General features: G+C 40.2%; 1 protein-coding gene across 6 annotated transcripts in view; it reads left to right on the top strand.

Annotated features, from left to right (window-relative positions):
- Ccser1 (coiled-coil serine rich protein 1) overlaps positions 1 to 25,668 on the top strand; it is a 1,241,689-nt gene that overhangs the window by 118,195 nt on the left and 1,097,826 nt on the right. For all 6 annotated transcript variants that reach the window (XM_060373765.1, XM_060373766.1, XM_060373767.1 and 3 more), the window contains exons 2-3: positions 14,957 to 16,321; positions 17,717 to 17,898. In XM_060373765.1, coding sequence (XP_060229748.1) covers positions 14,998 to 16,321; positions 17,717 to 17,898 — 1,506 coding nt within the window. In that variant the 5' untranslated portion in view covers positions 14,957 to 14,997. The remainder of the gene's footprint in view (positions 1 to 14,956; positions 16,322 to 17,716; positions 17,899 to 25,668) is intronic.

Genomic DNA, 25,668 nt, shown 5'->3' on the forward strand with positions numbered 1-25,668 from the left:
AATTAAGAAAGTAAGTAGAATTTTAACAATTAGAAAAGTAAATCTTAATCTTCACAGATTCACTTTAGATGAAGAATCACTAAAATATAGATGAAGAATTACTAAATATAAATTACTAAATATAAATAAATTATAAATATAAATAAATTAAATATAATATAAATTACTAAATATAAATTAGATGAAGAATCACTAAAATATAAATTGTTCTAGTTAAATATAGTTCAAAAGTGATAATAGATGGTTTAAAAATTCCTAAAGTGTTTTATTTTAAAAAACATTTATGTCGAAATTTTAACATTTGAAAAAGATTATAAACCTTTAGGGATTTCTTGTGTCTGTCTTACTTTTACCCACATTTGTTTTCCTGCTCCTTGCAGAGACAACCACTGTTACCAATTATTGTGCTCCACACATGATTTTTATTTATTTTACATGATTTTTATTCATTTTACACACATGTGTATATTCTTCCATATTAGGACTCTTGTTAGACTACATTGTATACTTCATTTTATTATTCTCTTGCCTATAACTGTAAATCAAAAAATATAAATTTATTTTCATGTCCTTAGCCATCAGGGAGATACAGATCAAAACAACCTTGAGATTTCACCTTACACCTATCAGAATGGCTAAGATCAAAAACTCAAGGGACAACACATGCTGGAGAGATTTTGGAGGAAGGGGAACCCTTCTCCACTGCTGGTGGGAATGTAAACTGGTACAACCACTTCGGAAATCAATCTGGCGCTTTCTCAGACAACTAGGAATAGTGCTTCCTCAAGATCCAGCCATACCACTCCTAGGCATATATCCAAACTATGCTCAAGTACACAACAAGGACATTTGTTCAACCATGTTTGTAGCAGCTTTATTTGTAATAGCCAGAAGCTGGAAACAGCCCAGATGTCCCTCAACAGAGGAACATTTACACAGTGGACTACTACGCAGCAATTAAAAACAAGGAAATCATGAGATTTGCTGGCAAATGGTGGGATCTAGAAAAGATCATCCTGAGTGAGGTATCCCAGAGGTAGACACACGGTATATAATCACTTATAAGTGGATACTAGACCTAAAAAAGAGGATAAACATAATAAAATCTGTACACCTAAAGAAGCTAAACACAATCCTCACTTAGAAAGACAAATGGGATGGACATTGGAAGTAGGTGAAAACAAGAAACAGGACAGGAGCCTACCATACAGGGCCTCTGAAAGACTCTACCCAGCAGTGTATCAAAGCAGATACTAAGACTCAACCAAACCTGGCAGAGTGCAGGGAATCATATGAAAGAAGGGGGAGTTAGTAAGACCTGGAGGGGACAGGATCTACAAAAGGACCAAATATATCTGGACACAGGTCTTATATGAGACTGTTTCTCCAACCAAGGACCATGTATGGATATAACCTAAAACCTCTGCTCAGATGTAGCCCATGGCAGCTCAGTATCCAAGTGGGTTTCCTAGTAAGGAGATAGGGACTGTCTCTGACATGAACTCAGTGGCTGGTTCTTTGACCTCCTCCCCCGCTCCCACTCTTAGAGAAGAGCAGCATTGTTAGGCCAGAGAGGAAGACATTGCAGCCAGTCTTGATGAGACCTGATAAGCTAGAGTCAGATGGAAGGGGATGAGGACCTTCCCTATCAGTGGATTTAGAGAGAGGCAGGGAGGAGATGAGGGTAGGGTTGGGAGGGAATGAGGGAGGAGGCTACAGCTGGGATAAAAAGTAAATAAACTGTAATTAATGTAAAAAATAAAAAATTAATTTTAAAAAGTTATTACAAAATATCATATTACATATAGCACTAATGTCCCTGTTGAGGACAACATTTGAAGCAATAATTTACTTTAAGCATAACCACGGCTGATGATTGGAAGTATACCTTTCCAGACTTTCCCACATGATTTTATACATTTATGAATGTTCAGAATATTTATTTTACACATTATTTTCTAAAACATACAGTTAACATAAATGTATTTAGCCTTTTGTATAGCAACATGATTATAAGATCCAATATCTGGAAAACTTTTTCTATGTTATTTCATATTCACCTAATATGTTTAGTCTTTGTTTATTACTTTGGGCAAAAGGTACCATTTAGAAGTCTCTTCTGCCGCTGGCAGCAGCACTGCTTGAGGTTTTCATTGCTGCGTGTGCCCCGAATCTCCTTGTGTTTGTTCCTCCTGCAGACTTGTGCTGTTCTCCCATAATGCTGAGCTGTGGTTTGACTTTTTATTTAACATATATATACATATATAAATATATTGTAAATCTCTAAATGGTGTTGGCAGTGTGACCTGTGACCTCCCCCTTGTTCCCCTTTTATTAAACGTAGGTTCTTTTCTTCCAGAACATAATCTGATTAGAGCTTTCCCTCCCTCTTCACCTCCCAGTTCCTCTTTACCTCCTTACCCATGTGGATCCACTTCTGCTTTGTCTCTCATTAAAACAGAACAGGTGCCTAAGAGATAAGAATAACACATAACAAAATAAAATATAATAAGATAAGACAAAAACCATAATTTTGAAGTTGGAAAAATGAGTAAATCAAGTATCCATAGCTGTGTGTTTTTTTTTTTTTTTTTTTTCTGGTTCTTCTATTTGATTCCAATGATGCACCATTCTGTTTATATGCCAGTACCATGCAGGTTTTATTACTATTGCTTGAGATAGTACTACAGCTTTACTACAGCTTGAGATTGGGGATGGAGATACCTACAGATGATTTGTTGTTGTACAGGATCTTTTTGGCAATTCTGGGTGTTTTGCTTTTCCATATGAAGTTGAGAATTGTTCTTTCAAGTTCTGTAAAGAATTGTGTTAGTATTTTGATGGGAATTGCATTGAATCTGTAGATTGCTTTTGGCAGGATGGCCATTTTCACTATGTTAATTCTACCGATCCATGAGCACGGAAGATCTTTTCATCTTCTGATATCTTCTTCAATTTCTTTCTTTAGAGACTTGAAGTCTTTTCGAATAGGTCTTTCACCTTTTTGTTAGAGTCACCCCAAGGTGCTTTATGTTATTAGTGGCTATTGTGAAGGGTGTTGTTTCCCTAATTTCTTTCTTGGCCCTTTTGTCTTTGGTATATAGGAGGGCTTCTGATTTTTTTTTTAAGTTAATTTTCTATCCAGAAACTTTGCTCAAAGTGTTTATCAAGTGAAGGTGTTCTCTGGTTGAATTTTTGGGGTTGCTCATGTATAGTATCATATCATTTGAAAATAGTGATACTTTGAACTCTTCCTTTCTGATTTCTATCCCCTTGATCTCCTTTACTTGTCTTATTGCTCTAGCTAATATTTCAAGTACTGTGTTGAATAGATATGGAGAGAGTGGGCAGCCTTGTCTTGTCCCTGATTTCATTGGGATTGATTTAAGTTTCTCTCCATTAAGTTTGATGTTGGCTATAGGATTGCTTTATATTGTCTTTACTATGTTTAGGTATGTGCCTTGTATCCCTGATCTCTCCAACATTTTAAACATAAATGGGTGTTGGATTTATCAAATGCTTTTTTGGTAGATTTGGTAGATTACACTGATGGATTTCTGTATATTGAACCATCCTTGCATGCCTGGGATGAAGCCTACTTGGTCAAGGTGGATGATATCTTTCATGTGTTCTTGGATTCAGTTTGCAGGTATTTTATTGAGTATTTTTTCATCAATATTCATAAGAGAGATAGGTCTGAAGTTCTTTTTTGTTGTTTGGTCTTTGTGTGGTTTAGGTATCAAGGCGGCTATGGCTTCATAGAATAAGTTTGGTAATGTTCCTTTTGTTCCTATTTTGTGGAATAGTTTGAAGAGAATTGGAGGTAACACTTTTTTTAAGTTCTGGTAGAATTCTGTGCTGAAACAATCTGTCCCTGGGCTTTTTTTTTTTTTTTTTTTTTTTTTTGAGAGGGAGACTGTTGATGACTGCTTCTATTTCCTTGGGGGATATAGGACTATTCAGTCTTTCTATCTGATCTTGATTTAATTTTGGTAAATGGAATCTATCAAGAAAATTGTCCATTTCATTTAGATTTTCAAATTTTGTGGCTTATAGGCTTTTTGATTGTTTGGATTTCTTCAGTCTGTCGTTATATCCCCCTTTTCATTTCTGATTTTACTGATTTGGATAGTTTCTCTCTGCCTTTTATTTAGTTTGGCTAAGGGTTTGTCTCTTTTGTTGATTTTCTCAAAGAACCAGCTCTTGGTTTCATGGATTCTTTGAATAGTTTTATTTGATTCTAATTTATTGATTTCCTCCCTGAGTTTGATTATTTCCAGCCTTCTGCTCCTCTTGGGTGTATCTGCTTCCCCCCCCCCTTATGGCTTTTAGTTGTCCCGTTATGTTGCTTGTATGAGATGTTTCAAATTTCTTCTTGAAGGAACTTGGTGCTGTGAATTTTCCTCTTAGCACTGCTTTCCTTGTGTCCCATAAGTTTGGGTATGTCGTGCCTTCATATTCATTGAATTCTAGGAAGTCTTTAATTTCTTTCTTTATTTCTTCCTTAACCCAGCTGTCATTGAGTAGAAAGTTGTTCAGTTTCCATGTGTGTGTAGTCTTTTGCTATTTCTGTTGTTACTGAAGTCCAGCTTAAGTCCATGGTGGTCAGATAGAATACAGGGGATTATTTCAATCTTCTTATATCTTCTGAGGCTTGCTTTGTGACCAACTATATGGTCTATTTTGGAGAAGGTTGCATGAGGTGCTGAAAAGAAGGTATATTCTTTTGAGTTTGGGTGGAAAGATCTGTAGATGTCTATTAGGTCCATTTGATTTAGGACCTCTGTAAGTGCCTTTATTTCATTATTAAGCTTCTGTCTAGATATCTGTCCCTTGGTGAGAGTGGGGTGTTGAAGTCTCCCACTATTAAGGTGTTGGGATCAATGTGTGATTTAAGCTTTAATAATGTTTCATTTACAAATGTAGGAGCTCCTGTATTTGGGGCATAGCTGTTCAGAATTGTGATGTCCTCCTGGTGGATTTTTTCCATTGATGAGAATGTAATTCCCCTCTTCACCTTTTTTGATTAATTTTGGTTGAAAGTGTATTTTATTAAATATTAGGATAGCTACCCTAGCTCGTTTTCTGGGTCCATTGGTTTGAAAAACATTTTTCCATCCCTTTACTCTGAGGTAGTGTTTATCTTTGTTGCAGAGATGTGTTTCTTGGATGCAGCAGAATGTTGGATCCTGTTTCTGCAACAATTCTGTTAGCCTGTGTCTTTTTATTGGAGAGTTGAGTCCCACTGATATTGATAATAGTGATCAAGGAATCTTAATTTCTTTTATTGTAGAGTTGGTGGTGTTACTGTGTTTCATTGCTTGTTTGTTTTCTTTTAAGTTTTTGTTGTGTAGTTTTCTATATCCTGTTTTCTTGGGTGTAGTTGTTTTTGTTGGATTGGAGTTTTCCTTCTAGTATCTTCTGTAAGCCTGGGTTGTTTTGTAGATATTAAGTTTAGTTTTGTCATGGAATATTTTGTTTTCTCCGTCTATGTTGACTGGAAACTTTGCTGGGTATAGTAGTCTGGGTTAGCATCTGTGGTCCCTTAAAGTCTGCATGACATCTGCCCAGACTCATCTGGTTTTCATAGTTTCTGATGAGAAGTCTGGTGTGATTCTGATAGGTCTACTTTTACATATTACTTGGTCTTTTCCTCTTGCTGCTTTTAATATTTTTTTTTCTTTGTTCTGTAGGTTTAGTGTTTTGACTATGATGTGACATGAAGAGTTTCTTTCCTGGTCTAGTCTATTTGGTGTTCTGCAGGCCTCTTGTTTATGGACATCTCTTTCTTTAAGTTGGGAAAATTTTCTTCTATGATTTTCGTGAAAATATTTTCTGGACCTGGGAGCCTGGAATCTTCTTTTTCATCTATTCCTATTATTCTTAGATTTTGTCTTTTTATGTCATCCTTAATGTCTTGGATTATTTGTGTTTGGAACTTTTCTGATTTTACTTTTTCTTTAAAAGAAGTATCAATTTCTGCAAGTGTATCTTTAGCACCTGAGATTCTCTGTTCCATCTCTTGTATTCTATTGATGATGCTTACTTTTGTGGTTCCTGATCTTTTCTCTAAGTTCTCCAGCAAAGGGTTTTGTCCAGTCATGTTTTCTTTATTGATTCTAATTCTGTTTTCATACCTTACACAATTTCCTTCATCTGTTTTAATGTGGATTCCTGTCTTTCTATTATGGCTTCTATTTTTTTGTTCATTTCCTTTCTATATGCCACTAAATGTGCCTCTACTTTTTGTTTGGTTGTATTTGCCTGTTTTTGTTTGAGAGCTTTGTTCATTTCCTCTTTATTTGCCTCAACTTGTGTGCCTATTTCTTTGAGAGATTTGTTCGTTTCCTCTTTATGTGTCTCTATTCATGTGGCTATTTCTCTAAGAGATTTGTTCCTCTTTATGTGCCTCTAATAACTGGATAGGCATAGCTCTGAAGTAATTTTCCTGTGTTTCCAATGAATTGAAAAGTCCATTGATTTGGGTTGGTTGGTTTTTGAAGCCATGATGTCCCGATTTTTTTGGGTCTGTTCTTATGTCAACCTCTGGTCATCGGCTTATCTGTAACCCTCACGGTTAGTCCCTGCAGTCTGTACTTCAGACTGGGTCCGTCTTTCTCTGGTGTCTGGAGTGTTTTTCAGGAAGATGAGAGAGGTCCACTTGTTTGAAAGTGTGCATTGGTTTTTCACCTGTACCTAAGGAAGGAATGTAATGCTGGCACTGTCTGTGGGCTGTGTTCGCAGGTGCTGTTTGCAGGCACAGATTCCCTTATAGGCCACTGATATGCAATCTGTCTGGGCTCTAGGAGGTGTTTGCCTGGACTTCACTGATGGATCCGCAGAGCAGGGGCTTCAATGTTGAGAATGCTGTCTCATGAATCCCTATATTGCCCACAATGGGGGCGGGGGTGGTAGGGAACTGATGTCTGGATGCTTGCTTAGAGAGACCCTGGATCTGGGGCTCTGCAAGCACTCACTTGAAGGTGCACTCACTCTCCAGCAGGAACAATCGGAAAGCACAGGGGTTCCCCTTGTTCTCTACTCTCTAATTTGAACCTGCCTGCCGGGGCAAATGCAGGTATAGGAGATCCGTCAGTTCAGTGGTGCTGCAGCCACAGAACTTGGTGCCCTCCAGCACTGCATGCTGTGCTAGGAGCCCCAGGCATTGGGGACCCGGCACTGTGCTCTGTGGTGGGCACTGAGGGCCGCCTCCACAGCCTCCGCCTCGGCCAGGGAAGAAGTATGGAGGCTGATCAAGGGGGAGTGCTGGGATGGCGGTGGATTGAGCATTCTCTGTCCCAGATCCTGAGCAGGGAGTTTTTTGCTAGGAATAGCTGACACTTTGGGCTGGGCCCTGGGCTCTGTGGCAGGCACTGCAGGCTGTCTCAGAGGCCTCTGTCAAGGAGGGAGAAGGAAGGCGGTTAAGGGGAAGCACCTGGGGATTGAGTCCCCAGGAGAAGTCCGTGGAAAAGTCCCTAGTGAAGTTCCCAGAGAAGTCCACGGGTGACCCAAATCCAAATGGTCTCAGCTCAGCGTTTGTCCCCTTTCTCCCAGGAAGCCTCAATGTCGTTGTTATGGGTTCAGCTGCCCCTCCACTCACCAATTTTGTAGTTTCAGATCCTCTGCCCTTCAGATATGGTGCACATTGGTTGCTGCCATCTTGGACACCCCCCCCCCCCCGCGCGCCCCGGTTCTTAGCACTTCTGATCTCTGAGGGGAGGGGTTTGATTGAGATTTCATTTCGAGCTGTTTGTTCCAAGGTCTTTCTCTCTGGATAACGTCTGACTGTGGGTCTCTGTGTTTGTGCCCATTTGTTGCAGCAGGAAGCCTCTCTGATGACTGGGACCTCCTTCTTAAGTCTCTCAGTGCTAAACTCACAAGCGTGCCATTATTAACTTTCAAAATATTAAGAGTAGAAGCCATTTCTGGTTTTTCTTGGTAATTGATGAGTTGAATGTCTGTTCAGAAATTGATTGGCAATGGAGGTTTCTCTGTAAATCTCCTCTTGTTCGTATTCCTCTTTTTGCATATTAATTTTTGTTTGTATGTAGTTCAGTGCATTTGTGAGTATTTGCATGTGCATATGTGGAGGCCAGAGGTTGACACTACTTGTCTTTCTTGATCACTTCCCATTTGACAGGGTATCTCACTGAACCTGGGCCTCCCTGGCTGGCTGGAGTGTTGGCCAGTGGGTCAAAGGGATCTAAGATTAGGCCTCCCTTCCCTAGGTTTACACATGCAGGCCACTTGTGAAATGTTACACAGTTCCTGGGGATACCTCAGGTTCTTGCTTGCTCAGCAGGTATTCTACAAACTTAACCATTTCATGAACCAACTGTAGTCTTTTCTCTGTGTGCGTTCTGCTCTTCATTGTCTTACTGGAGTTCTGTTTCCAGATTTCCCAATCACTAATAAGTCTAATTATAATTTCTTATATTTTTAATTCATTTTAATTCATTTGTTCTTTTCTAAGAAGTGTTTATATTCCTTGCTCATTTACTTCTCCTTTAAGATTTTTTTTCTTATTGATTTGGATGGAATTCTTTATGAATTCCAGATATTAAGTCCTTGTTCATTGACTGTCTTGACAGTGATTTCTCATTCTTTTAGAAAGTCTGCTACATGTTACTGACTGGCATTAACACCTGATCCCTGTCTCAGGCCTCAGGGATTGTCCTAAAGCCCATCTCAACGTTCCCTGGAGCCTTTGCTCACATTTTTCTAGGCATTCCCACAACCTTTGTCTTTGTTTCTTTTCTGTGTCCCCAGAGGATTCCTTTAGTAAACTGTTCATTTAGGAAACATCACCTGGACTATGCATCTAAGCATCCTACTCTAGAACACAGAGTTTCCTTTAACTAATACGTACTCTTAAATCTAACCAAATTCTGTAATAGGATATTATAAAATAATGCAACTGTTATGAACAAACATCCTATATCTCCAGGTGCCCACTTTCCTGTCATCACTATACATTTGCTATGTGGTCATGGTTGTTCCTAAACAAATGAAATTTCACCTTTTGGGAATCATGCTCAGAGTCTGACATAATGGTTTAATTCTGAACTATTGTCTGAATATTTTGTTGTTGTAGTTATTTAGTTGTATATGGCCAAGAGAGGGATCAATCATGGTCAAATATGTGGGTCACAGAAAGGAAGGGGAGTATAGTGGCGAATCCCTAATCTGGAAATCCCATGTGCTCCCAAACTTGAAACACTACACATGGAACAACACTTTAGTGGGACGTTCCATACTTCACCTCATAAATGGTCGCAGCACAGGCACAGGTACACTAAGGGTACAACAGAAAAACCACCCCAACTTTATGTATATGAAATGTATGTAGAAGATAAAATTTACCATTAGTCTTTATGTACCATCCCTGAAATATTCCTTATCTCTATGCACTTATTTCAAAATATGAAACTATAAATATTATTGACTCCAAGCCTTTGGATAAAGGATGACCTGTTTCTGTGAGAGACAAGTCAAATAATGTTTGCCGTATTGCTTACAGCATGATTTATTCAGTGAAAATGGGTAGTCAGACTAATTTCTGCCCCACTGGCACTTGAGTCTCTCAGCCTCTGGTACACTTTATGTGGTGACTGGGGTAAGCATCAGCAGATGTCTGGTCTGAAACATGTGTGAACTCTGGAGTCTGGGTGAAAGGACTTGAGAAAGTCACACATTGAAGGAGAGTCATCCATGTGCACAGCAGAGCATGTTAACTGCCCATGATGAGTTAGTCGCTGGGGTCTGAAGTTTTGTCGAGTTTCCATACTCCTCTTTCCCAACTCCCCTCTTCCCCCCTTCTCTTTCCTTCTTTTTCTTTTCATGCTCCACATCCCAATTCTTTAAGGCAGTAGATCATCTTACTTCAGAATAAATAATATGTTCACAATGGCTAATTCCATATGATTTTAACAATTTATTAATTAAGTTCTTATTTTCAGCAATATGATTTCTGAGCCAAATCATTCCTGGGTGTGTGATCTCACTCTCTTTATGTGACTGATTCCTTGGAGTCTTCCCTGATCCCGGTGACAGAGTAGCTGTTGCCTGCTTGTAGGAATGATTTCCATGCTCAAAATACTTTGATTGTTTTCTGGTTTGCATAAGAAAAGACCTGGAGGGGACAGGAGCTCCACAAGGAGAGCAACAGAACCAAGAATTCTGGGCCCAGGGATCTTTTCTGAGACTCATACTCCCACCAAGGACCATGCAGGGAGATAACCTAGAACCCCTGCACAGATGTAGCCCATGGCAGTTCAGTATCCAAGTGGGTTCCCTAGTAATGGGAACAGGGACTGTCTCTGATGTGAACTCAATGGCTGGCTCTTTGATCACCTCCCTCTGAGTGGGAAGCAGCCTTACCTGGCCACAGAGGAGGACAATGCAGCCAGTCCTGATGAGACCTGATAGGCAAGGGTGAGATGGAAAGGGAAGAGGACCTCCTCTATCAGTGGACTTGGAGAAGGGCATGGAAGGAGAGAGAGAGATGAGGGAGAGATTTGGAGGGAATGAGAGAGGGGGCTATAGCTGGGATACAAAGTGAATAAACTGTAATTAATATAAAAATAAAAATTAAAAAGATAGACTAAATGAGGCATTTTTTTTCAAAAAATAATTGTGCATTTCATTCACAGGAAAATAACATGATGATTAAAATCTAAAAATGCTGCTGGATAACAGCAGGTCTTATCTTTCCCACTAAGCCCTAAACACTCAGCTAATCCTGTTGAGTCAGCATGACTTTATAAAGTTCCTAGGAAATCTCCTCAAACTGCATGTTTTGATATTGTTATATATGATTTATTTCTGAATGACTGAAAGTTAAAAATTGTTACTTGTAGAGAATTTGTCCGTGCATTTTCTTTCTTGTGTTTTCCCTGGTAGACTTCTTTTGAGAGTGGTCATTTTGTCTGTCCTTATTTATTTTTTGAAAACTTTTATGAGTTAGAGTGGGGCAGGGACTAGATTTACCTTTTGCTGCTTTCATCACAAAAGCTTCAAATAATGATTTTACATAGTTTTTAAATACAAATAAAAATGGAGCTTAGGGGAAGTTCATAATAAAATGTTAAAGTATTCCTTGTATTAGGTCACTTCAAATAAACAAGTTTGTTTATAAGCATAGATTTTTATGAGTGACTGTTTTCACACTGACTTCTATATTGCAGTTCCCACCTACCTATCACTTGCTTTCATGTCTCATGTTGCATGCCTATTTGCCATTTGCTGGAATATAGCTCACCATTAAAACATTAGAGAGTGAATATGCCCTCTGTGACAGGAGGGCCATGGATTTCTGCTGTGGTATGTCATAACTAGGGAAGTTCCCATGTAAAAATTCATTTTTATTACTTTTGTATGCATTTATGTTGGTTTCTCTGTATGTATACCACATGCATGAATGTACTAGAGGCCAGAACAGTGTGTCAGATCCCATAGAACTGGATATGCAGGCAGCTATAGGCAGCTATAGGCTGCCATGTGGGTGCTGGGGAATAGACCTGGGTTCTCTCCAAGAGCAGTAAGCTGTTTTCGCTACAAGTCATCTCTCTAGCTTCTGTGATAACATTTCCCATTGTTCTAGTTCATGCTACTGCTGACTCACAGAGATTGCATCTGAGGCCACAGAATTTATATCGTCAGTTGCATCTGCAGGAAGAGGTATTTTTGGTGTATGTAATAAGCTTGTTTTCTCTAAAGTCAATAATGCTTATGGTCGTTGAAGCCTATAGACAACAGGCTTTTGTGTTTTCAAGAATATTTGGTTAAGAAAGATTAGGTGATAATTGAGAAAAGAGGGCTGTGAGCTGTCTCAGTGTAAAGGCATTGTCCACAAAGGACTGACAACCTGATTTCAGTTCCTAGAACGCATAGTAGAAAGAGGGAATAAGCTGCCCAATGTTCTCTGACTTCCAAATAAGCTTTGGCATGTGCATATCAGCACCCACCCCCTCACACTCAATAAAAAGTAATTGAGAAAGATTGTTCTCTCATTTCAAAATGTATAAAAATGAAATATGTAAATTTTATTAAATAATTAAAAGGTTACATTTACAATTATAATAATAAAGTAAGGAGGAATGAAATTACTATGTCAGTCTTAGGACACATCTTTTGTGTATCATGAAGGTGATATGATGAGACCCTGTTTTAATTAATTTACCCAATATTATATTAGCTATATGTCTCAGGTGTCTAATCACAATTTCTTGATAAATGACTTTTCATAATTTGAGTGACTTCTGATAAGCTTCAGATAAAGGCTGGTACAGTGTGATGTGTTTACTTATGTTTGAAATATTGATGTGCTCAAAGCAAAATCCATTCTATACTAGGTGCTAGTGTATTTCTTATTTAATGGATGACTAAGCAAGCAGACATAGTCTTGGCTCTTCAAAGGATGAAGGTAAAACAGTGAAGAGTGATGCACAGATGGGCAGCTTGGAGATACAGACAATAGTCAGGTCCCACATAGCTTTTCTCAAGACTACGGGAAAATCAACTACATGCCTTTTGACTTTCTGCCACTTATTCCTTCCAGTAGGAAACAAGACTTAATGTAAAATAAATTTAATGAACCTTTCATTTCATTATATATTATTTATATTAAAGAAAGATTTAATTGGGGCTTGCTTATAGTTTCAAAGAGTGAGTCTGTGATCGTCATGCAGAGAGTGTGGCTTCAGGTGGGTAGGCATGGCACTGGACCAGCAGCTGAGAGCTTACATTCTCATCTGCAAGTTGGAGTCAAGGAAGAGAGGGGGCCAGATGACTGACCTGACCTGGCGTAGGCTTTGGAAATCCCGAAGCCCATCCCCAGTGACAACCCCCTCCAGTGAGACGACACTTAATCCTTCTCAAACAGTTCAACCAAGTCCTGATCAAGCAGCCAACTCTAGGAGTGAGTGGGGTTCATGCTCATTCAGAACCCCAAAGGTGGGGGACCCCAACTACACAACAACTGAGGACCTTATTACATTTATTATGCATAGTATAAGGAGTGAAAACCCTTTTATTTTTGATAGATTTTTATACTACCCAAGGACAGGGTTCCCCTTAACGAAGCAACATGAATAGCCTATGTACTCCGCATTCACCTCTTGGAGGTCTCGTCGTTTGCTTTAAGTATTTAAAGGCAGAAGCTTTTCTGAAAACATTTTCACACCTGTCTTCTAAATACTTGCTAAGGAGTTCTATAATTGAGTTACTCTTTCAGTTTGAGTGCTGATTCAAACAAACAAACAAACAAACAAACAAACAAACATCCCAAAGAAAAGGCCAAGAAATATTTTGATACATTATATATGTCAATGATAGTGTTTTGGTGCCAATTATAATGTCCTTATTTAGCAAAACTGTGAGTTCTACTCTCGGGCCCATGGTCTCCTCAGCCATGTGATTTACGGAATCAGCCATGAGTTCCCCCTCACACCCCATTTAGCAGTCCTCAGATCCTGTCAGAGAGTGACTAATTCCTCCTGGAGCATCCAGGTTGCTCTGGAGCCAATGAGCACATGTGCTTGGCTCGCCAGTATTGTAGCATCTCAGGTCTACAACTGGCTAAGAACATTGACCACTCTCCCTGCACTCCAGACGGCATGCATTCTGGCAACCAGCAGGGCAGAAGCCTTCAGATCAGTTCCAGTTTGATTTCTTTTTGTCCTGCAACCAAAGGGTGCGGTGTCTTCAGCAATAGGGTCTTACTGTCTAGTTTTGGTGGGCAACCAATAACAATGGCAGTAATCTGTGTACCATGAAAATGTCATCTATGTGCAATGGAGTTTCATTCAGCTGTAAAGAAAAGTGGAATCAACATATTTGCAGGACAGTGGATGAAGCTGAACAATATTATGCTAAGTGTGATAACCCAGGCTCAGAAGACAAACTGAATGTTCTCTGTCATATGTGGATGTTAACATTGAAAGTTTAGATTCATGTGTTTAATGTGGAGTGTTCCTAGAAGCAGGAAGCTAGAAAGGGCCCATTATACAGAGAGGGGAAGAGGTCCTAAGGGGGAAGGAGGGCGCAGAACGTATACGAAGGAACCAAGGGAGAGATTTGGCAGCATTGACGTGGGGCAGACAGATGTGGGAGGGGACGGGACTCACAGTGTTTAACAGAAACTAAGGAAACGTGAGAAAGACCCAAACCCCACAACTTTGTAAGTATTCTTGCTTCATTTCTGTTGCTGTGGTAAAGTATTTGGGCAAGTTAAACACATACAACTTAGTGGAAAATGGGTTTACTTTTAATGCACAAACCTAGATTGCACTCCATCATTATTGCGAAGTCAAAGTAGGAACTCGAAAGAGCCACTCTCAGCCACACAGAAGGAACTAATGCTTGCCTGCCTATACTGAGCTCACTGGGTTTCCAGCCCAACACTGCAAGACAAAGTAATCAGAAATATCAAAATTAAGTGATGTCTTTTATCAAACCAGAACAGGAGCCAACTCTGATATATCATGAAAGTCTGTGGTGAAAAGTCATACAAGAGCTGTAAGTTTGAATGCACAGGTTACTTTAAGACTGGCTGAGTAAGTGACAATGCCTGTAGGGGAACATGCCAGCAGCTCTCTGCTCCTCATTCCAGTGAAGCCAAGCATCCTGTATCCTGTATTGACTTTAAGCTGGACTCAGATCTGGATCGGGTCAAGAAGACTTCTTTGAGTATCAAAGTTAGTGGATTAGAGCAGCCACCTTTCATCCACTCCTCCACCTTCTTGGTCACTGGCACCCAGGTGCATCAACATTAATACTGTCATAACTGTTTGGTGTTTCCGATTTGTCCATTGTCCATTAAATCCTGAATTTTGGCATACTATTGTAATATACACCAAATTTCATTCTTTGTCTTGAAACCCTGTGTTTTGCTTTTCTGGGTCCTGGTCAAGATTGAATTCTATTGATTTGTTGTCTTTGTTTTAACTTTTCCCAGGCTGCTAAATTGGCCATTGCAGTGCAAGCCTCGGGGTCCCAATGGGGGACTCAGGATCAAGACGATGCACTCTGGTCTCCCGGTTGCCAATATTCAGGAAAAGTATTAGCAGAAGACATGATTCTCTCCCTTCTTCACCCTCTTCCAGTAACACAGCTGGTGTCCACAGCTCCTCTCCTTCTAGCACTAACTCCAGCTCAGGGAGCACGGGGAAACGCAGGAGTATATTCCGTGCTCCCTCCATCAGCTTCCACCACAAGAAGGGGAGTGACCCCAAGCCAGAACCCACCGACCAGAACCTTAGTATTTCCAATGGTGCTCAACCCACTCACAGCAATATGCAGAAACTAAGTTTGGAGGAACAAGTCAAAACCAGGGGAAGACATTCTGTGGGTTTTAGTAGCTCACGAAATAAGAAGATAACACGATCTTTGACGGAAGATTTTGAAAGGGAAAAGGAGCCTTCAACTAATAAGAATGTCTTTATAAATTGTCTAAGTTCTGGCAGAAGTGAAGGGGACGATTCTGGATTCACAGAAGAGCAAACTCGCCGTTCTCTTAAACAGTCAACAAAGAAGCTACTCCCCAAATCATTTTCATCTCACTCTAAATTTTCTAAATCGGTTCCACAGAGCCAACCCACGTCATTGGTACAGCAGCCTGAATTCTCCCTGGCTATTGCACAGTGCCAAGAGCGGGAAACTGCCTTGGGACGGCCTTCCCTGTCTTGCTCTGTGGATGTAACAGAGCGCGCAGGAAGTTCCTTGCAGTCGCCTCTGCTTTCTGCTGACCTGACTACAGCTCAGACCCCTTCAGAATTTTTGGCCTTGACTGAAGATTCTTTGTCCGAGGCAGATGCCTTTCCTAACAGTGGAAGCACGGCATCACACCGCGACAACTTTGGCCACAATGACGCTACCTCTCAGCCCGCTCCCAGTCCCACTGCTGTCGCAAAGACTACGATGGACTCTGCGGGCACTGCGCTCTGTACTGTGATGTCTCCGGGGAGGTACAGGCTGGAAGGTCGGGGTAGCACTGAACTGCATTCTTCGCCGGAGACCTCTCGCGCTAACCAGAGGGAAGTGTTACTGCCAGGCACTGAGTCCCCTGTCAGGAATGGGAGTGACCCGGAGACACACTCAGCAGCTGTTCATCAAGGAGAAGAGAACTCCTTGGCACAGGGTGGAGAACCAATGCTGAGGACCGGCTCGCCCAGGACACTGGGTTCCCACGACCAGCACAAGACGCTGGCTGAATGCATTAAAGGGGCCCACCCTGTTTCAGATTCAAGGGTAATTCCTTCTTCTGGGGAGCATCATGTTTTTAACAAATCGTCTTACGGATATGAACCAAATGCCGCCAAAGGTATGCAGATTTTCCTCTGGCAAAAACTGTGTAAATTATTTTACATTACTAGTTGATCAGTTATTTTTACTTTAGATTTTAAGCGGAAGCCGTGCTTTCCTTGTATTCAGAGTTTCTGTTAAGTGTTTGCTTTGATTGATTTTAAACTTACCCTAGCTATAATGAAAATGTAAGTCTGTGAGACTCGTTTTTATTAGCTGTCTTGTTTGTGTTATTTTGACCTCAGAGGAAGGTGGAAGGAAAGAAAGCCTTCTTGGTTATATGACTGTGGAAGTATTGGTGCTTTCTAGTTAATGAAACGGAGGCATGCCAGTCAAACTCTTCATGAAGGAAATGTGTATAGTTTCAGTTCTGCTTCCTGTAGTAATAAGGCTCTATTAACTAAATCTATGTTTCAATATAAATAAATTCTATCTTTCAATACAAAAGGATTGCGGGCTATGAAAAGACCATTCTTGGAGTGAGAAAACCTGCCAAGTTCAAAACCTACCTGAACATTAACTAGTTATGTAGTTTTAAATGCCTTCACTTTGACTGTAATATGAGTGTGTAGGGGTATGTTTATGTGTGTGCATATGATTTTGTGTGAGTCTCTGTGGGTGTGCACACATGTGTACATGGAAATTATTTCACTTTGTTTCCAGAAAGTATTCAAGGGAATAGTTGGATGTGCCTCCAATCGCTTGGCTGTTTTATGTGCTATATTTCATTATTTTACTGTTTGTCATTAACACTGCTGCTAGCAGTGACTGTCTCATTGCTGAAAGTGATGCTGTGTATCCAGAGATAATGTGCTGGATCTCAGGGAGCTCCTCGTGTTTCAGATTTTGCAGATCTGGAGACACACCGCTGGGGAGCACAGCCAGGTAGCGCTCATCTCGATGCCTAGTTCAGACTGTTAGCTCTGCTATAGTATATGAATGATCCAAATTATCAAATACAATTAAAATTAAATCAAATGACATGTTAGCCTATCAAAAGCCATAAGATGATTGTTGAACTGGTCCCTTCAGAACACAACAGGTTTGTAGTCTAAATGGATGGATTTGTTTTAAACATACCAAGAGAGGACTACACATTTTTTGTTTGTTAATTTTTGAGACAAAGTGTCACTCGGTGGCCCTAATTCTCCATGAGGACCATCTGGCCTTAAACTAACAGCAATCCTCCTGCCTCAGATGCCTGAGTGATGAAATGACAAATGTGATACACAGACAGATTTGCTATGTGACTACCCTGAGCCTTCAGAAAGCATAAAATAAATAGTTACTTCAAGCTCAGAAACTTTCATGAGGTAGAGAACTTTTGAATCATTTTACATTATCTTAAAATGGTACATTGACTAAAAATTCCACTTAAGTATTGATATTCATTTGTCTATTTGTCTTGGAAAAGTTCTTGCCAGTAGCCTCAGTCCATATCGAGAAGGAAGATACATAGAGAGGCGGCTGCGGTCCTCATCTGAAGGAACAGCAGGGAGTGGCCGAGTGGTCCTAAAGCCGAAGGACGGGCATGTGGAAGCCAGCAGCTTGAGAAAGCACAGAGCAGGGTCCTCGTCCTCCAAGATGAACAGTCTGGTGAGTCCGTCCGTCCATCTTGGCATACTCATGTCTCTTGCAGAAGGAGCACAGAGTGAATGGGAAATTGGCTTCCATATTTGCTGTTGCCAATCAGGAATGCTAAGTTTTCACTCGAGAGTCTCATGGGGCGGGACAGATAACAGCTTGATAGAGTGCAACCCTCCCTTGCTTTGGGGGAACTTGTCACATTTCTGTTTTAAAGCAAGATCCTAGGACAGAAATGGTGACCATGAGGACACATTAGAAGTCATGTCCACTCCATGACTACTCTTTTTGGCACACTTACATGCAAGTGCTGAGCATGTGTGTAAGGTGAAGGTTAGTGTGTGTGTATATGTGGTATTTATTTATTTATTTTTTTGCATGAGCTTGCACATGAGGGATGCATATCAGTTCCCTCACAATATAAAATGGAGCTACAAGTGGGGAGGCATGAAGAGTTGTTGTAGTAAATTTAAAAAATGGCTGTTGGGCTATAATTGTTTATTATTAACCCTAAGAGTATTGCAATGGTATTACCTAGCACACTGTCACAAATAATGAGACACAGGCACCAGTTAGATTTACAATTGCCCTATTTATCTTGGGCTGGGAAGATTTTTTTTTTCTTGCAATGTTTCAAAATCCTCACCATCCATCTCCCAGCCCCCATCCAATGGTATCCACCACAATCCTCCTCATCTGGTCTCCTCATCCATACATAATCTCATGGTACTTGCTTTTAATCTTCATCTGGGCCTTTCAATATCATTATTGGAGTTCTTTCTTTTGGTCCACATGGTTTCTTCTCCACACTAACCCATCCTGGTGTCCTTCTTCCTTCTTCTACCCATCTGTCTGTCTCCAGTGATTCTCTCCAAAGCCAGGAACTTTAGCCACAAGGATGGCTATTTTTGTAAACCTTCCTAACATTATACCTGATTGATTCGTTAAACGGCCTATACCTGGTCAGGGCATAATGGGGTAGGAGTGGCTAAAGTTCTAATTCTGCAACACTTTAATGCAGTTCCTCATGTTGTACTGACCTCCAACCATAAAATTAACTTTGCTGCTACTTTATAACTCTATGTTACCTACTGTTATGAATCATAATGTAAATATCTGTGTTTTCTCATGGTCTTAGGGGAGTCCTGTCAAAAGATCATTTGACTCTCTAGACCCCCCAGGAATTGAGACCCACAGGTTAAGAACCCCAGTTATAAGTAACTGTGGATTGAAGATAATTGTTAGAAAATATTTTCCTTCAAGAAAATTGTATTGTTTCTTTATGCAGCAGTAGTTATGTAAATAAGATTTCCAATCCAGCCTGCTTAAGAGTTGGCCTTTGAAACATTTTATATCTCAATTTTTTTTCTTCCCATAACTACTTTAAATAATTTTCCCCATAATCAGTGACAGTGGTTTACTGTGATGTGACAGATATGGAACTTTATTTGTTTATTTATTATTTTTACTTTTATTATTTATTTATTTTTATTTAGCTAATTATTTTTGAGACAGGGTTTCTCTGTGTAGCCTTGGATTTCCAGGACTCATTCTGTAGAGCATGCTGGCCTTGAGCTTACAAAGATCCGCTTGCCTCTGCCTCTCTGAGTGCTGGGATTATAGGTCTACTCTATCACGCCCTGCAGATCTAGAACTTAATTTTTAAAATTAATTTATTTTTAATTTCAAATTATTCATTTTGAATCCCAGCTGTAGACCCCTCCTACATCCCCTCCCAACCCCACCATTCTTCCCTTTTCTCCTCTCATACCCCTCTCCAAATCCACTGATAGGGGATGTCCTCCTCCCCTTCCCTCTGACCCTAGCCTATTTTGTCTAGTCAGGATTGGCTACATTATCTTCCACTGTGGCCTGGTAAGGCTGCTCCCTACCCAGGAGGAGGTAATCAAAGAGACAGGCACTGAGTTCATGTCAGAGACAGTCCCTGTTCCCATTACTATGGAACCCACTTGGACACTGAGCTGCCATGGGCTATATCTCTGCAGGGGTTCTAGGTTATCTCCTTGCATGGTCCTTGGTTGGATTATCAATCTCAGAAGACACTCCTGTGCCCAGATTCTTTTGGTTCTGTTGGCTCTCCTTGTGGAGCTCCTGTCCCCGCTACGTTTTTCATCTCCTGTTTCTTTCATAATATTCCCTGCACTCTGCCCAAAGTTTGGCTATGAGTCTCAGCATCTGCTTTAATACCCTGCTGGGTAGAGTATTTCAGAGGCCCTCTGCTGTAGGCTCCTGTCCTGTTCCCTGTTTTCCCCCCTCTTCTGATGTCCATCCTGTTGGCCTTTCTGATCATCTTACCCAGGGTCCTCTTTCTTGCTTAGCTTATTTAGGTGTACAGATTTTAGTATGTTTATCTTATATTATATTTCTAATATCCACTTATAAGTAAATATATACCATGTGTGTCTTTCTGCTTTTGGGATAGCTCACTCAGGATGATCTTTTCTAGTTTCCATCATTTGCCTGCAAATTTCACGATTTCCTTGTTTTTAATTTCTCAGTTGTATTCCATTATGTATTTGTACCACAATGTCTGCAACCATTCCTCTGTTGAGGGACATCTGAGTTATTTCCAGATAGCGGCTATTACAAATAAATCTGCTACAAACATGATTTCCATACAACTGAAAAAAAGATAACATCTTCAAAAAATGGTGCTGGTCTAACTGGATGTCTATATGTAGAAAGATGCAAATAGATCCATACTTATCACCCTGCACAAAACTAAAGTCCAAGTGGATCAAAGACCTCAACATAAAACCAGACACACTAACCCTATTAGAAGAAAAAGTGGGGAAGAGCCTTGAATCATTGGCACAGGAGACAACTTCTTGAACAGAACACCAACAGCACAGGCTTTAAGAGCAACAGTCAATAAATGGGACATCATGAAACTGGAAAGCTTCTGTAAAGCAAAGGACACTCATCAGAACAAAACAACTGTCTACAGGTTGGGAAAGGATCTTCACCAAACCTATATGTGATAGAGGGCTAATATTCTGAATATATAAAGAACCTAAACAAGCAATAAATCAAGTAATCCAATTCAAAAATGGAGTACAGAGCTAAACAGAGAATTCTCAATAGAGGAATATCAATGGCCGAAAAAACACTTAAAGAAATGCTCAATGTCTTTAGTCATCAGGGAAATGCAAATCAAAATGACCCTGAGATTTCACTTTACACCCATCAGAATGGCTAAGATAAAAAACTTAAGTGACAACCATGCTGGAGAGATTTTGGAGAAAGGGGAACCCTCCTCCACTGCTGGTGGGAATGTAAACTTGTACAACCACTCTGGAAATCAATCTGGCGCTTTCTCAATTAGGAATAGTGCTTCCTCAAGATCTAGCTATACCACTCCTAGGCATATATCTAAAATATGCTCAAGTACACAACAAGGACATTTGTTCAACCATGTTTGTGGCAGTTGTATTTGTAATAGCCAGAAGCTGGAAACAACAGAGATGCCCCTCAGTGGAGGAATGGATACAGAAATTGTGGTACATCTACACAATGGAATATTACTCAGCAATAAAAAAACAAGGAAATCATGAAATTTGCAGGTTGATGGTAGGAACTGGCAAAAATCATCCTGAGTGAGCTATCCCAGAAGCAGAAAGACACACATGGTATATACTCACTCATAAGTGGATATTAGACATATAATATAGGATAAACATACTAAAATCTGTATACCTAAAGAAACTCTGTCTAAGATGCTCAATCCCCATTCAGAAAGGCAAAGCAGATAGACATCAGAACCGGGAAATAGGAGAGAACGAGTTAGGAGCCTGCCACAGAGGGTCTCTGAAAGGCTCTACCCCTCAGGATATCAAAGCAGATGCTGAGACTTATGGCCAAGCTTTGAGCAGAGTACAGGAAATCTTATGAAAGAAGTGGGAAATAGTAAGACATGGAGAGGAAGAAGTGCCACAAGGAGAGCAACAGAACCAAAACATCTCTCCACAGGGGTCTTTTCTGAGACTGATACTCCAACCAAGGACCATTCATGGAGATAACCAAGAACCCCTGCACAGATGTAGCCCTTGGCAGTTCAGTGTCCAAGTGGGTTCCATAGTAATGGGAATGGGGACTGTCTCTGACATGAACTCAGAGGCTGGCTCTTTGATCACCTCCCCCTGAGTGGGGAGAATCCTTACCAGGACACAGAGGAAGACAATGCGGACACTCCTGATGAGACCTCATAGACTAGAAGGAAGGGGAGGAAACCCTCCCCTACAATTGGACTGAGGGAGGGGCATAGGTGGAGAAGGGGAAGTGGGGGTGTGATGGGGGGAGGAGTGAGGGAGCTACAGGGGGTATAAAAAGTGAATAAACTGTAATTAATAAAAATTAAAATTAAAAAAAGCAGCAAAAAAAAAGAGAAGGAAAAAAGAAAAAGTGGGGAAGAGCCTTGAACTCATTGGCACAGGAGACAACTTCCTGAACAGAACACCAACAGCATAGGCTCTAAGATTAAGAATCAAAAAATGGGACCTCATGAAACTGAAAAGCTTCTGTAAAACAAAGGACACTGTCATCAGAACAAAATGACAGCTTACAGACTGGGAAAGGATCTTCACTAACCTCATCTTAGAGAGCTAATATCCAGATTATATAAAGAGCTTAAGAAGTTAAAAAGCAACAAATCAAGTAACCCAATTAAAAAATGGGGTATAGAGCTAAACTGAGAATTCTCAATAGTGGATTATTGAATGGCAGAGAAATACTTAAAGAAATGCTCGAAGTTCTTAGTCCTCAGAGAAAGGCAAATCAAAACAACCCTGAGAATTCACCTTGTACCTATCAAAATGACTAAGATAAAAAACTCAAATGACTACTGATTTTTTTGAGTTAATTTTGTATCCAGCCACTTTGCTGAAGGTGTTATTCAGCTGTAGGAGTTCCCTGGTAGAATTTTTGGCGTCACTCAGGTACATTATCATATCATCTTCAAATAGTGATACTTTGACTTCTTCCTTTCCAATTTGTATCCTCTTGATCTCCTTCAATTGTGTTATTGCTCTAGCAAGGACTTCAAGAACAATATTGAAGAGATAGGGAGAGAGTGGGCAGCCTTGTCTTGTCCCTGATTTCAGTGGGATTGATTTAAGTTTCTCTCCATTGAGTTTGATATTGGCTATAGGCTAGCTGTATATTGCCTTTACTATGTTTAGGTATGTGCCTTGTATCCCTGATCTTTCCAAGACTTTAAACATGAATGGATGTTGGAGTTTGTCAAATGCTTTTTCCGCATCTAAGGAGATGATCATGTGGTTTTTCTCCTTCAGTTTGTTTATGTGGTGGATCACATTGATAGATTTCTGTATAATGAACCACCCCTGCATGCCTGGGATGAAACCTACTTGGTCATGGTGGATGATATCTTTGATGTGTTCTTGGATTCAGTTTGCAAGTATTTTGTTGAGTATTTTTGTATCAATGTTCATGAGGGAGATTGGCCTGAAATTCTCTTTCTTTGTTGAGTCTTTGTGAGGTTTAGGTACCAAGGTGACTGTGGCTTCATAGAATTAGTTTGGTAGTGTTCCTTCTGTTTCTGTTTTGTAGAATAGTTTGAAGAATATTGGTGTTAGCTCTTCTTTGAAGGTCTGGTAGAATTCTGCCCTAGGCTTTTTTTGCATGGTAGACTTTGGATGACTGCTTCTATGTCTTTGGGGGATATAGGACTATTTAATTGATTTACCTGGTCATGATTCAGCTTTGGCATGTGGAATCAGTCAAGAAAATTGTCCATTTCATTTAGATTTTCAAATTTTGTGGCATATAGCTTTTAAAGTAAGTCTTAATTATTGTTTGGATTTCTTCAGTGTCTGTGGTTATATCCCCCTTTTCATTTTTGATTTTGCTGATTTGGATAGTTTCTCTCTGCCTTTTATTTAGTTTGGCTAAGGGTTTGTCTATCTTGTTGATTTTCTCAAAGAACCAGCTCTTGGTTTCATGGATTCTTTGAATAGTTTTATTTGTTTCTGATTTGTTGATTTCAGCCCTGAGTTTGATTATTTCCAGCCGTCTACTCCTCTTTCCTGTGTCTGCTTCTTTTTTTTTTTTCCCTAGGGCTTTTAAGTGAGCCATTAAGTTGTTTGCATGAGATGTTTTGAATTTCTTCTTGAGGGCACTTAGTGCTATGATCAAGTACACAATAAGGACATTTGCTCAACCACATTTGTAGCAGCCTTATTTGTAATAGCCGGAAGCTGGAAACAGCCCAGATGCCCCTCAGTGGAGGAATGGATACAGAAATTGTGGTGCATGTACACAGTGGAATATTACTCAGCAATAAAAAAACAAGGAAATCATGAAATTTGCAGGTAACTGGTGGGATCTGGAAAAGATCATCCTGAGTGAGCTATCCCAGAAGCAGAAAGATGCACATGGTATATACTCACTCATATAGACATATAATATAGGATAAACCTACTAAAATCTGTACACCTAAAGAAACTAATCAAGAGGGAGGACTCTTGCTAAAATATTCAATTCCTATCCAGAAAGGCAAAGAGGATGGACATCAGAAGAAGGAGAAAAGAGGAAACAAGTCAGGAGCCTGACACAGAAGACCTCTGAAAGGCTCTGCCCTGCAGACTATCAATGCAGATGCTGAGAGTTATGGGCAACCTTTGGGCAGAGTGCAGGGAATCTTAGGAAAGAAGTGGAGAGGACAGGAACTCCACAAGAACAACAACATAACCAAAAATTCTGAGCACAGGGGTCTTTCCTGAGACTGATACTCCAACCAAGGACTATGCATGGAGATAACCTAAGACCCCTGCACAGATGTAGCCCATGACAGTTCAGTCTTCAAGTGGGTCCCATTGTAATAGGAACAGACAGAATAGACAGTCATTAAGGACTGTCTCTGACATGAACTGATTGGTCTGCTCTTTAATTACCTCCCCCTGAGGGGGAAGCAGCATTACCAGGCCACAGAGGAAGACAAGGCAGCCACTCCTGATGAGACCTAATTGACTAGGATCAGAAGGAAGGAAAAGAAGACCTCCCCTATCAGTGGACTTGGAGAGGGCTATGCATGCAGGGGGTGGAGGAAGGGAGGGATTGGGACGAGAGGAGGGAGGGAACCACAGGGGGGATACAAAGTGAATAAAGTGTAATTAATAAAGAATTTTAAAAAATAGGAAAAACAAAACTCAAATGACAATGCATGCTGGAGAGGTTGTGGAGAACGGGAAACCCTCCTCCATTGCTGGTGGGAATGTACAACCACTTTGGAAATAAATCTGGCACTTTCCCAGACAATTAGGAACAGTGCTACCTCAAGATCCAGCTTTACCACTCCTAGGCATATATCCAAAATGTGCTCAAGTATACATGATCTAGAACATGACCCATGGGATCTTGTTCTTTTGTGGCCACACATTTTCAATGTGTCTCTCTGCAGTACTACAAATCTTCCACAAGATGGCAGGATAACACCGTTTTGTATTTTAACACTTCAGGCTTAGAGTACAAATTTGGTCAAGCTACCAAGACGTGGCTGTATTTGCAGATAATATTTGTTGAAATAAATAGCAGCATTTTTGAAGTTTTAGAGGTGAGTTAACAGGAATTACTTCATTATTTCACTGTTTTCCTTTACATTCTTCAATTTACATATTTTTCTTCAGCTACCGTTTTTGTCAATTTAAAATATGCTTCATATACCTTTAACATACAACAATCAAAGAGTGAAATTCTGGCAATTTTATCATTTACAAATATGGCGTGTGGTGGACAGATGCATTT

Source organism: Meriones unguiculatus, chromosome 21 (assembly GCF_030254825.1).
Source record: "Meriones unguiculatus strain TT.TT164.6M chromosome 21, Bangor_MerUng_6.1, whole genome shotgun sequence".
NCBI lineage: Eukaryota > Metazoa > Chordata > Mammalia > Rodentia > Muridae > Meriones > Meriones unguiculatus.